We start from the raw sequence: 12,552 nt of genomic DNA on the forward strand, positions 1-12,552 counted from the left end.
CACACACTGAGATTTGGTGTGTTAAATTCTTTAACGCTGATTTTTATTTTTTGATGTACAGTATCAGGTAGACAGGACATTTTTTATCATTTTTATTTCATCACTACACCATCCGTAGATGACTGCCACATTTGAATTGATACCCTTTCCAAGAATTATCATTAAAATTGACGTTAACGATTACTCATGTCACTGGTATGATTACCCATGGATGTTTGAATGCTTTGCTACCTTGGATCTTTCTCCTTTTGGCATCACTTATTGTAACACAAAAGCAGACAAGAAAATCCTTGTCCTAGAGATCTTACAAAGTGGAATGATGTGAGACTTAGAGATACTTACCTGCCAAGGGAAGTACATGGCGATTGTTATAAGAAACAGGAATTGGACACAACCATTTCACCATAGATGTTTAGCTGCCGATGGACACTAAGCCACCACCGCTCACATGGGGAGGTAGGTGAGGAGTTCAGAATAGGGTTAAGGTTATGTAAAGGTGTTTAGGGTACCACAGGTTAGCAGGGCAAGGTTTAGAGTAAGGTGATAGCTGCAGCCATGAAGCAACTGGATGTGGGACAGTAATCATGAGTCTAGGCCACTAGTGGTCAACCTTTGAGCAGAGGCACCACTGTTCTTAAACCTCACTAATTCCTACACAAACTCACCATTTCTCTCTCTCTCCTCCTCTCTCCCCCCTCCATTCCTACACACCACAGCTTCCTCGACCCTACAAAAGAACACTAGTCTCCCTCGCATCAGCTGCTCAAATGACACATTGTGCACCATTTGGCAACGAGGCTCCTCTATGCCTTATGCAGAGGGCGCATGGTAGTTTCTGGCATAAATTGTGATTCCTCCCCTAAGCTGCTTAATGTGAATGCTCTGATGTTACACAAATGACACTGGTGATTTAGTACAGCAAGGGGAGCAGGACAGTATTGGAAGCTCCAAGCTGATGTGAGGCAGCCAAATTTAAAGGATCTGGATATTAGGCTCATGTTATGAACCACTGTACATGATCTTGATGGAACAAACATGCTCTTAATTCAGATAAGCAATGTAGGATCTCTGCAGATACTTTATATAAACTACCAGCAATAGGACAAGTTGGGTTTTTGTAGGCAACAATTTGTCTAACCACAGGAAAACAAGTTGATTAATGCTGAAATATTTATTGCAAATACAAAAATCTTCTGGCATATACAATTTGTACAGATTATACTTTGATGAATGTCAGCACACCTTCACTGAACCCCCTGATGAGAAATATTTTCATTATAATAGAAAATAATGCTATATTTTACCAGTACTTTGAGGCACTCACTTTCAGGTCAGAATAAAGCAAAGGGCTTAGGCTGTACATTCCCCATTACAGTACTTGGATCAAAATGAAAAATGCAATGCCTCAAAGACTTGGAGAACCAGAGTAGCCAAGAACATACTGCCACTTCTACTAATGACAACCATATTATAATACCTAATGCCATCAGACTCCTGTAAGCTTTGTGAAATGTCACCTTTTGATAAAGATTTATCCCAATGTAAATAGTGTGGAAAAACCATGCTCTAAACAGCAAAGAACAATGCAGAGTTTAAACGACGTACTCAATAAGGCCCTCGCATTGTTTGAATCCTTGTTGCCAATCTCAATCCTTTCAGGATGACAGCGCTTTTAAAAAAAAAAAAATTCAGGCATACATTGCAGTTCATATGAAAGGGGCATTTAGGATCACAATGAGAACCGATTTCTTTTAAAGTGGATTGTAAACAGTGACTCAAGTCTAGTGTTAAGTTAATGACGAAGAGGAAACCATGATTGCTTAGGGTTCAATTCAGTCTTCCTGGCTGGAAGCTTCTGCTCCTTCACATTTGTGCTCACCATGCTTAGACCCAGCCAACTGGGGGTAAAAAGGACCAACCATCCAGTTTAGTGGTGTGTTGTGGACTAGATAATCCATTACATCATCCAAAGAATCCTTCATTTTTTGGAGCTGCTCTCTGCTGGTGGTCAGGAGGCCGTCAGACACTTCTCTGAAGGAGGAGGCAGAGTGGAAGTTTTGGTAAATATCTCCAGCCATGGCACTAATACTATGAGCTTTGTCTTGGATGTTCTGTGGCAAGCCGTGTATGCTGGATACCAGAGAGAGACATGTGGTCTGAAGCTGCTGAGACATGTTCTGGGCAATTGCTAGTGTATGCGATTCAATGTGCTGTGGGGAAAAAAGCCACAATAGAACAGTTAGTCCTCTGTACACCAAGATACAACTGAAACATTTCTATTAATATACTGTCAATTAAAGCACAAGAGCCACTGTTATTGCAATCTTGGCTCACTAAAATGCACTTCTATTCAACCTAAAGCCAGTACTTTTAATATTGGCAAACTTTCATGCGTTGAAAATGCTAGTGCTTGTTAATGTTACACAACAAATGCAGTGCTCAGTACTAGAGACATGTCAGACAGGAGATTTTATATTCGACAATTCAGTGTGTTCTTGAAGTTGAAAAGTTAAATTTGGCCAGCCAAACATTTCTATGACTGTACACTATATGTCCCCCCCACAACAGAATGTAGGGATTAAGGGTTGGTCATCGTTTCTCCTGAACACCTTTCAAGTACAAATGCAGAAATACCAGATTTACCTCAGTATTTTGAGCCTCATCAGTAGCAGACTGTCCTGTGCTGCTCTTCCATTCCACCCATGAGTTGTAGAGTTGCTCTTGAGCATTGTGCATCTTCTGGTTGGCGCTGTCCATGTTCTTCCTTGCATACTCAATCTAGAAAACAGCAGCACAACATGTGAGGATTTGGACCACAAGCCAAAAGTTCAGTTAGCTGAAGAGTAGGGTCAGTCTTTGCTCTGACCAAGAGTAGTTGCAGCTTTATAATGGTGACATTTGTAGATTGCCAGAGACTGGCACAAAAGAGAAAGTTTAAATTGCCTGGAAAAGTTCTGCTTTAAAAAAAAAAAAAAAAAAAACCATTGGAGAAAAATCTGTTAACACTAAAAGTCTACGATCATACATACATCTCTGCACCACCTCAGCCACTGGTTTTACTGAATTGGCTAGGAACGGAGACACTGAAATTTTTGCACCTACCAGGTCAACTGTATGATGTAGCTGAGAAATGGCTTCCTGGCTTCTGCATTTGACATCCTTGACCCAAGTCAGCGTTTGCTGGTAGGCACGCTTGCGAAGTTTTGAAGAGAGTGACCCCAATCGGATGTAGTAGTTGGGCTTCTCTGTTCCCACTTCAAACCCTTCAAGATTTGTGGCTTCCTTGGCTAAAGAAGAAAAAAAAAATGGATTAATTTGGGGTTAAGTTTGGAGTTGTCAATGATTTATGTTTAACCGTGCAGGGGTTCCCCCCAGTAGTCACTACATCATGCCCAAGTGAGGTTTTACAACTGTCAGCATGGGCGCCATCTGTCCAGTGAATGAATGGACAAGAGCGAGGGGCTGTGTCCTGTGACAGCACTGCCAGGGGGGTCATGGCACGGACCCTCAAAGGGTTAAGGAAGATGTGATCTGGATTTAGATACTGGCACATGGCTCAGTATATAGTGCTGTTACCCATTCCAGTACTTATTTATAAGTTCATTAGGTACATTCCAGAGGAAGGCCAATTGCAAAAGCTCTGTAGATGGAGGGTATCAGAAGTGATCACACTGTTGTACATCTTGCCAGAGTCCGGCTATAACCAAAACAAAGACACTGAGCAGGTTGAAAGCGCTTACCCAATTCTTCCTCAGTCAGTGGCAGGTATTGATCCAACAGAGTCTCAGACTTGGTCAGCGCAGTATCAACTCCGCTGCTCACCATCTGCACAACACGGCTTCCCAGGACGGTCTTAATACCGCCATTCACAACAGCCTTGGTCATTTCCACACTTCCATGGACAGCACCTTTTGTTTTATCAACTACCCCTGTAATGCTGTGCATCACTGTGTCTTTGGCACCAGCCAGTGCATCAGACGCATTCGAGATCACCTACAAAAGAGGATAAGATTGCAAGGCAAGTGACAGATCACATCTGGCGCCCTTTATCACTTATGTCATAATGGCCCTATTGCCAAAACAGAGGTACCAGAATAAACCATATAAAATCGGCAACACGCCAAAGCCACCACAGAGTGACAATATATGAAAACCAACTGCACTAGAACATACATGATCTTTTGCAGCTCATTGGTCATATTTTAAATTTGGCAAATAGTTTTAACGCTCATTGAGTTACCTTATCACTAGGTTGATACAGAACAGGCAGCTTCTCTTCAATTTTATCCAGGCCCATGCAAGCATAGTTGTTGGCAATTGCAACTAAAAAAGAAAAAAATAATCCCATAGTCTGATTCTGATGGCATAACTAGATTCTACAGAAGAATGATAGCAAAATAGCCAAATCCATTTTCAAAAGAAGCAGGGGAAAGGCAGTGTCTAGTATACGTAGTAGGGGAAATGTCAGACCAAACTAGTTACTGGGAAATGCACCACACAATTTATCTTAGTCCACATTGCAAGTCTGAAACTTACACATTCCCAAAACTCAAGCCAACAATAGAGTCCTAAAATGATTACACCACTACCCCATCTGGCTCACTTCCATACACCATGAAGCAACATCAGATTATGTTAAGGACCTGCAGTGTCAATCCTGAAAAACCATTTGTAATGAACTTATTTAAATCCAAGATTGCCAGGAATAATTTGTGCATATAAAAAGCAAGTGGGGCAGCACCATTAACTTGCAGAAGTCTAAAGAACCCTTTTTGTTCAGGGAGGCAACACTGATGTGTGGGATAATGACACCAGGTTCACCATACAGAACAAACATGTCAGCAGTTTACACAACATGACACTAATGTCTCACAGACAAGGTCAAACGTACTTTGAGGCTCCAGTTTCTGTATGATGGGCAAAGCACCGGTGTTGGCCACTGAGATGATGGTCTTCACACTCTTCTCTGCCACATCACATACAGACATCAAGTAAGGATGGTTGTCTTTGGTGTTGTCATAAGCAGAAGACACCATATTGTAGGTGGAGCTCACCAATGGCAGGTTAACCAACCTGGCCACCACATTCTAGGAACAGAAGGATGGAAACACAATGAAACAAAGCTGCATGCAGTGGGATGTTCAGTTTAAAATGCAATTAGTGCCTAGCGTCAGTACAAAGGCTCATTAGATAATGTGTCTTTCTGGGGCCGTTATGATAAAACATACAGAACACCTACAAGCTCAAATTGAACCCCCAAAATACCCACAACATATATATAAGCATATAAGTTTCACAGAGGAGTGCTACTGAGCATGGCAATATATATTTAAAACCAGAGACATAACATAAAACACAGACAAAGCTCAGTGCACATCCAGAAAAACTTATATACGGTACAGTGCCTAAATATACATGTATAAATAACTAATAAATAAAATGGTCTTTTAGTTTAACATTTTGGCCAAATTGTTGTAAGCCCTTGAGCCAAACTTCACGGCAGACCACGTTTCAAGGGTCCCTACACTAATATAAATTCTTAATAACCTGTGCATTGCCAGGAAGAATGATTTATAATAAATCTGTCAATATAAGTTGCAAAAGTTCTTTGGCCAATTTGGCCAAAATGTTAAACTAAAAGACCATTTTATTTATTAGTTATTTATACATGTATATTTAGGCACTGTACCGTATATAAGTTTTTCTGGATGTGCACTGAGCTTTGTCTGTGTTTTATGTTATGTCTCTGGTTTTAAAGCCGTTATGATAAACCAGAAAGGGTAAGGAAGCTATAACAAAATACAGGCATACCCCGGTTTAAGGACACTCACTTTAAGTACACTCGCAAGTAAGGACATCTCGCCCAATAGGCAAACAGCAGCTCGCGCATGCGTCTGTCAGCACGTCCTGAACAGCAATACCGGCTCCCTACCTGTACCGAAGCTGTGCGCAAGTGGGGAGACTATAGAGCCTGTTACACATGGGTTATTTACATCAGTAATGCACGTATATGACGATTGCAGTACAGTACATGCATCGATAAGTGGGAAAAAGGTCGTGCTTCACTTTAAGTACATTTTCGCTTTACATACATGCTCCGGTCCCATTGCGTACGTTAATGTGGGGTATGCCTGTACAGGACAAAGAAAGGGAATACATCACCCAAGACACAATGCACATACCTGCTGTTGCTCCACTATTGCAGTCATCTTGTCACGTGAGACCTTAAGACAAAATAAAAGTAACATTAGATCTCAAACAGTGCAGGTCATATAACTACTGTGATGTTGCCAAGAAAGCCACCGCAGACATGTACTGAACCCCAGATCTGAGCCGCACGGAGGCTGGGAATAGGGATACAGGAGGTGTTTAAACATTGATATTTTGGAAATGCATGTATAGGACCCCCACCCAAAACTAATGCTCATGCACTACTGCTAATCTGTATTTAATATACAATGAATATAGTTTTAGAGAGTTCATAGCAAATATTACACCGGGACTATTTAGGAGCCCTGAAAATACATAAATAAAGTCTTTAAAGAGTGTTTGTTTTAGATGTGCAGAATTACTACATGGAAGCAACATATAACGGCAAACAGATACTCAGGGAAAGAAAAGTCCAAGCTAATGAGACTGCGGCTTAATAAAGGAAAGGATCCGGAGTCAGCAAAATGTTAAAACGGACGTGCCAAGAAACAGCAGCCAAGCTGTAAAAGTGCCGCCCCGAGACCAGCAAAGTATCCACTCACCGGAGTACCCGCTGCAGACACAGATCAGCACAGAACTGTCACTTCCTCCGCACAAACACACGTTCCACTCTCCGAACACTGACCTGACCGTTCTGTTCTGACTGACAGATTAAATCTGTCAGTGGTGATATTGGATACCGAGGCTTGAGCCTCATTACTCCAAGTTCTCTTGTTGAGTGTATTGTCGCACTCTTTAGGAAGCTTCTTGATCTGTGTTACTTGCCACAGTTGAGTTGGTTTCACAGGGTCAGCGCTGTGATGGGTAACTGCAACACAGCAGGTATTTATGAGCGCGGGTATTTATACCCCGCAGGCCACGCCCTCCTGCTCCCGCGAGACTCTCTTCTGTGTCTGACAGATCTTCCCTGTTATCAGCTAGCTGGGGGAATAGCGAAGTGACGTCACCGGGCAGCTAGCTCTGCATGTGTCCCTGGTGCTGGGTAAATGCTGCTAAGGGTCAGAGATCCTGGCGCTGTGTGTGTGAGACTTATTGCTGCAGCTTCATTACATTAACATACAGTGGGAAAAGGCTACTTAGACTCCACTGAACTGTTGTGCTGTCTATGTTATCTTTATACTTTGAGAACAGAGATGTTTATAACATATATTCTTTCTGGGCGTGTCCTCAACTTTTCTTCAATCAGCCCCTTGACAATTTTAGGACTGAAGAAAAAAAACCTTTTCTTTTGACTTTTAAACTGTGTCTCAATATATAAAAGAATTTGTAACTTTGGTTCTATAATAAGTCTTAGGCCTGGGACATAGTACAGGTGCGCGAGTGCGCGACTGAGCGTGTGACGTCACACGCGCCTGTAAGTGCCGAGATTCGTGGCCTGCATGTTTGAGCGATGAGGGGCGTGGCGAGGGTGTGCCGATTAGTCGCATTGCAACTGTTACAAATATCTATTTGTTATTCTTGCGATTCGCTATCAGCTCAAACACTGTTTCTTCGATTCCATCAAATTATATTTGGATTAGACCTCTTACCACCTTTGAGAGCCTGTTCCAGTTGGGTCAATACCACAAAGGGACAATCGCCCAATTCTACCAGACTCTAATACATCAATACAAGGGGCAAGCAAGCAAATATATCTCAGACTTGGAAAAGGATGTGGGTAGCCCCCTAGAAGTTGAGGACTGGGAGGAAATATATGAGAGGATAGCTGGAGCTTTTCGGTGCTTAGCAGCTAGTGAAACTAATTTGAAGGCTCTTTACCGGTGGTACTGCACGCCTGCACGCCTACATTCTTTTTTCCTACTAACGTCCCCTATGTGTTGGCGCAACTGTGGACAACTGAGCACGTTCAAGCATATATGGTAGTCCTGCCCCAAGATAATGTTGTTCTGGGGAAAGATTAGAAGATTAATAAAAGGGTATTAGGATTAAATCTGACACGGGATATGGAAACCAGACTTCGTTTAAAACAAGTAGAGGGTCTAGAGAGGAAGGCAGACCATCTAATTACACAAATCCTGTCGACAGCTAAAGTAATGATCGCAAAATACTGGACACAGAACGACACCCCACCCATCACAACAGTAAAGCATAAATTGAACCTTATGAGTATGGAGAGACTCACTAGTTTAATTCATGATAGGTACAATAGCTTTATGACAACTTGGGACCCCTGGGAGACCTATATATGGCAGAACCCAAACTGATTCCCCTCGAGAGACCAGATCTGACCGCTATAAGCACTGACTGAAAAAGACACCAGCTTGGGAGTATGTATATGTTTATTTGATTGTATGCTCCCTGCGTTGAGACCAATGAGGATGCAACCCCCTCCCCACCCACCCTCTTTATTTTCTGTACCCACCCTCCCTTTCTTTATGTTTTGCAAAAATAATAAAATACAAGTTGAAAAAAAAAAATTAAAGAAGGGACATCTTTTACTTTCTAGATTTAAAATCCGATTCGTAAGCTCCACAAAAATAGTCCAGCTGATTGTGGATGGTAAGAAACCTTAAATCTTTGTTCAATCCTGTAATAAAAATGGTGGGGAATATTATGTATTTGAATCAATCGGGTGCTGCAGGGGTTAATGTAACTACAGATTTATTTTAGAAATACAATATATTGGGTTTATGATAGGTCAAGTCTCTTCCTGGGACTGTCCAGAGCTTCAAAGAAGACATCATTGGTGGGCAAGGCAGCCAACAGAAAACTTTGGGTCCAAGAAAAATGTAAGGAACAGGGCCCCCCACCTCATGGTGTACCCATCGTGTATAACCTTGGGATAGGGTGCAGGAGGTATGGGTCTGTGTGGGGAGCAGGCTATGGGCCTGGGAGAGGGGACAAACTATGGGCCAAAGATAACACAAAAAAGTAAGTATAAGGCCTATTTTTTAACTGATTCGATAAAAAATGCGTTATTTTTTAGCAGTGCAACGTTGGTGTATTGCACTATAAAAATTACGCTTTTTTGGTGGTAATACAGTATTTTTCTTAGTAAAGCAGCTTGATATATTCGGACCTATGTCTGCTGTCCCCAATAATATCAAATGCAGAGAATTTCTCACAGATCTCACCCGTCATCTGCAATAGACATATATTCTGTACATGCTCACGGAGTCTACAGTATATTGAGAATTATAGTTTCAATTATATTAGCGTTAACCTAGCGTAGGCTAGGGCTTGAGCAGTGATTGAGGTTAGCATTATATATATAGTATAAATTGCATCTGCACAGGGGGAAAGGTAGGCTTCACTCACAGATTCCAAGTTACCTTGTTTTAAGTCAGTTTTTTGTCTTAATCCATTGTAACATCGCCCAAAGAAGAGATCACTGTATCTCAAAAGCACACACAAATAAAAGCATCTCGTTAACCACAGAACGGTATCGACTATTTGTTTTTGATTATTAAGCTCAGCTAACACGGTACAGATATCTCTACATCAAAATATGGAAGATACCATATTGTACCGCACTCAAATGAAGCTAAAGGATTTACTGAAACAACAGGCATAACTAGACAGTGATATCATCTTCCTCAGCAAATGCAAAAAGGAGTATATGATCCCAAAAGGATTCGCTTTAAGAAACCGATTTGCGAACACATACAACACAGGATTCTCCCAACAACTGTGCGCCAGGACCTGTGAGAGATTAAGGAACCATCTGATTAGCATCTGTTACAGCAACAGGAGAAATACAAAAGAGAAGATGGACAGCATCCTGGACACACAAGAAATACACACAGACAAATGGAGTACTCCAAACATTCTATGAAGAACCCCAGAGATGTAGGTGTGTAGCGCACAGCATCCAGCAGAGAACAGGTCTGGCAAAAACTTTCTTTATTGGCAAGGCATTAAAAAGAGGGGCGCAACCCTTCAACGCGTTTCATGCAAAGCACTTTGTCAAGAAGTGCCTCTACACGATATACAGCCACTTAAATACACAAAGTCTGTCAAATCTCGCGATATCTCGTGACGTCATTAGACCGCTACTATCCAATCAGAAGGATATTCCCCGTGCAGCTGCACCGATCAGTCAGTAGATTAGGCATGTTTGGAATGTCCGCATGCGCATGCGCGGGGCGAGGGGTCCGGTGTACTTGATTGCCGCTCCCATGGCTGGTCTCCTGATCAGCGTTGTGTCTACCAGCGGGTGCACATCGCAGGGACGGTGGGAGGCGTGGTATGCGGTGATCTTGCTGGCGCTGGGCTCGATCGCGGCGCGCATGCGCGGGGAATATCCTTCTGATTGGATAGTAGCGGTCTAATGACGTCACGAGATATCGCGAGATTTGACAGACTTTGTGTATTTAAGTGGCTGTATATCGTGTAGAGGCACTTCTTGACAAAGTGCTTTGCACGAAACGCGTTGAAGGGTTGCGCCCCTCTTTTTAATGCCTTGCCAATAAAGAAAGTTTTTGCCAGACCTGTTCTCTGCTGGATGCTGTGCGCTACACACCTACATCTCTGGAATTCGTTTATATAGCAGCACGCATTGGAAGGGAGACTCTGGAGGTGAACAGACTGTGAGTACTCTTAAAGGGCTATCCCAATGAGGTGAAGGAGGGTGTCCTAGGACAACTTCCCTAATCTTCAGGGCTTCCTGGTGCCCCCACTCCCATCATTATGGACTGAGTATATCAATGCACAATACCTTAATACCCAGTGTCTCCCTCCCTTCAGAAGCACACATACAGCACTTTGAGCACCATTGTTCTATTCTGACTATGAAGAACCCCTGAAGGGTCTAATTAGCAACAAGGAGAAGAAACTCCACAGACTGAGGCTGAGAATGGGATACTCTTCAGCAGCCAGCACAACCACAAACAATACAAACAGGGACAATCTGTGAGGATTGTCCGTCGGTCCCGCCCCCGTGATGCACCCCATGACGGGACGGGTGACGCGCGCCGCTCTACTAGGCTGGAGGACACTGCGCGGATCTCACTCAAGCTCCGCCCCTGTGACATCATGGGTAAGGCGCATAACGCGCAAGCGTCGCACTACCACCATGTGCACACGAGGGGTTAACTTCATCTCCAATTACCCTTCACCTGCACTTCTCCCAGCCCCTGCCTATCAGTGGACTAAATATGTCTAGGGGGCGGGTTTCATTTATTACTCTGCAGCTGTGTGCTGCCCCACCATTGGCTGCCTCTTCCTTTAATACTCAGCCAGCCCTACTGCAAACTGGCTGAGCATAAATCCTGTTTACAGTATGTACTTGTGTTTGCCTCAAACACCCTGCTGCCTTGTTGCTGTCTTTCCTTGCGTATCCTGTTCCTGTTTTACCTCGGCTTGTATCTGGACCTCCGCCTCTCTGACCCTTGACCTTGGCTTGCTATTGGACTTCTACCTTCTCTACTCCTGGACCCCGGCAACGCACAATGACTATCCGACTTCTCCAATCCTTGACCACGGCGAGTATATACGACCATTCTGATCTCTCCTTTCCTGACCCAGCTACATGACCTTACTCTGCACTCCGGACACGGTCTCGAGGTTGGAGGTCAGTGTATTCCAGCATCCCCACCTCAGCCTCACAGTCCCGTCCTGTTTGTGGTGAGCACTCGTTACACAATCACCTATAGCAGGACTGCTATACATCTCAGACTACACACCAAACCAAGCAGAGTCCTCGGTATTATCAAAGGGACTCACATTCTGCTCTACCAAGCCCATGGACAAGATTGACCTGTGCACTGACCTAGAAGAGTTCTTTATAATATTGCTTCTTAGGGAGTTCTTCCATTACAGACACGTTCAAGAGTAGTCCAACAATGCAGAAGGATAGCCTTTGCACATGAGCAGGAAGAAGCAAAAATCCAACTGGATCCTGCAGAGTGGGTGCAACCACAAACTGGACAGGTACATCGAAAGCTTTAGACACAGAGCCAAATCACCTGGTCAAAGTGAGGAAACAAATGTATAATCTGACACCGATCGAGAGGAGAGCCATAACATCTCTAATGGCCAATCACAACATAACAATCAAACCTGCGGACAAGGGAGGAGCAGTGGTCATAATGAACACCACAGACTACCTGCGGGAAGCACACAGACAACTCTCTGATGCAAAGTATTACACCAAACTGCAGGTGGATCCAACAAAACAAATACATGAAAAAACTCAACAGGATCATTAAAACACTCCCGACTCACACAAGAGAACAAATTCTGGACCTGGTACCAGCTAACCCAGAACCTCTACATGCTATAAAACCAGAAAAGAAAGCAAATCTCGAAAGACAAATGTCGCAGAAACTCCAAAACGGGTCACTCAGGATGGGTAGAAAAAAATTACATTGATTAAATATGCAATCAATGGTTAGACGAACA

At 43.1% G+C, this 12,552-nt stretch overlaps 2 protein-coding genes across 2 annotated transcripts in view; both read right to left on the reverse strand.

The window, feature by feature from the left end:
- The window catches only part of LOC142492387 (perilipin-2-like), a 447,955-nt gene extending 441,143 nt beyond the window's left edge, over positions 1 to 6,812 (reverse strand). The window contains exon 1 of the mRNA XM_075595038.1: positions 6,753 to 6,812. The gene's annotated coding sequence lies outside the window, so the exon portion shown is untranslated. The remainder of the gene's footprint in view (positions 1 to 6,752) is intronic.
- On the reverse strand, positions 1,198 to 6,220 carry LOC142492404 (perilipin-2-like). Its single transcript, XM_075595050.1, has 7 exons — positions 6,183 to 6,220; positions 4,892 to 5,087; positions 4,241 to 4,323; positions 3,741 to 3,993; positions 3,103 to 3,287; positions 2,644 to 2,778; positions 1,198 to 2,210 (listed from the first exon to the last, which is right to left on the reverse strand). The coding sequence occupies exons 1-7, from the start codon at positions 6,207 to 6,209 to the stop codon at positions 1,833 to 1,835; spliced, it is 1,257 nt and encodes a 418-aa protein (XP_075451165.1). The 5' UTR covers positions 6,210 to 6,220; the 3' UTR covers positions 1,198 to 1,832.
- Positions 6,813 to 12,552: the final 5,740 nt, after the last annotated feature.

Source organism: Ascaphus truei, chromosome 1, assembly GCF_040206685.1.
Source record: "Ascaphus truei isolate aAscTru1 chromosome 1, aAscTru1.hap1, whole genome shotgun sequence".
In the NCBI taxonomy this organism is placed as follows: Eukaryota; Metazoa; Chordata; class Amphibia; order Anura; family Ascaphidae; genus Ascaphus; species Ascaphus truei.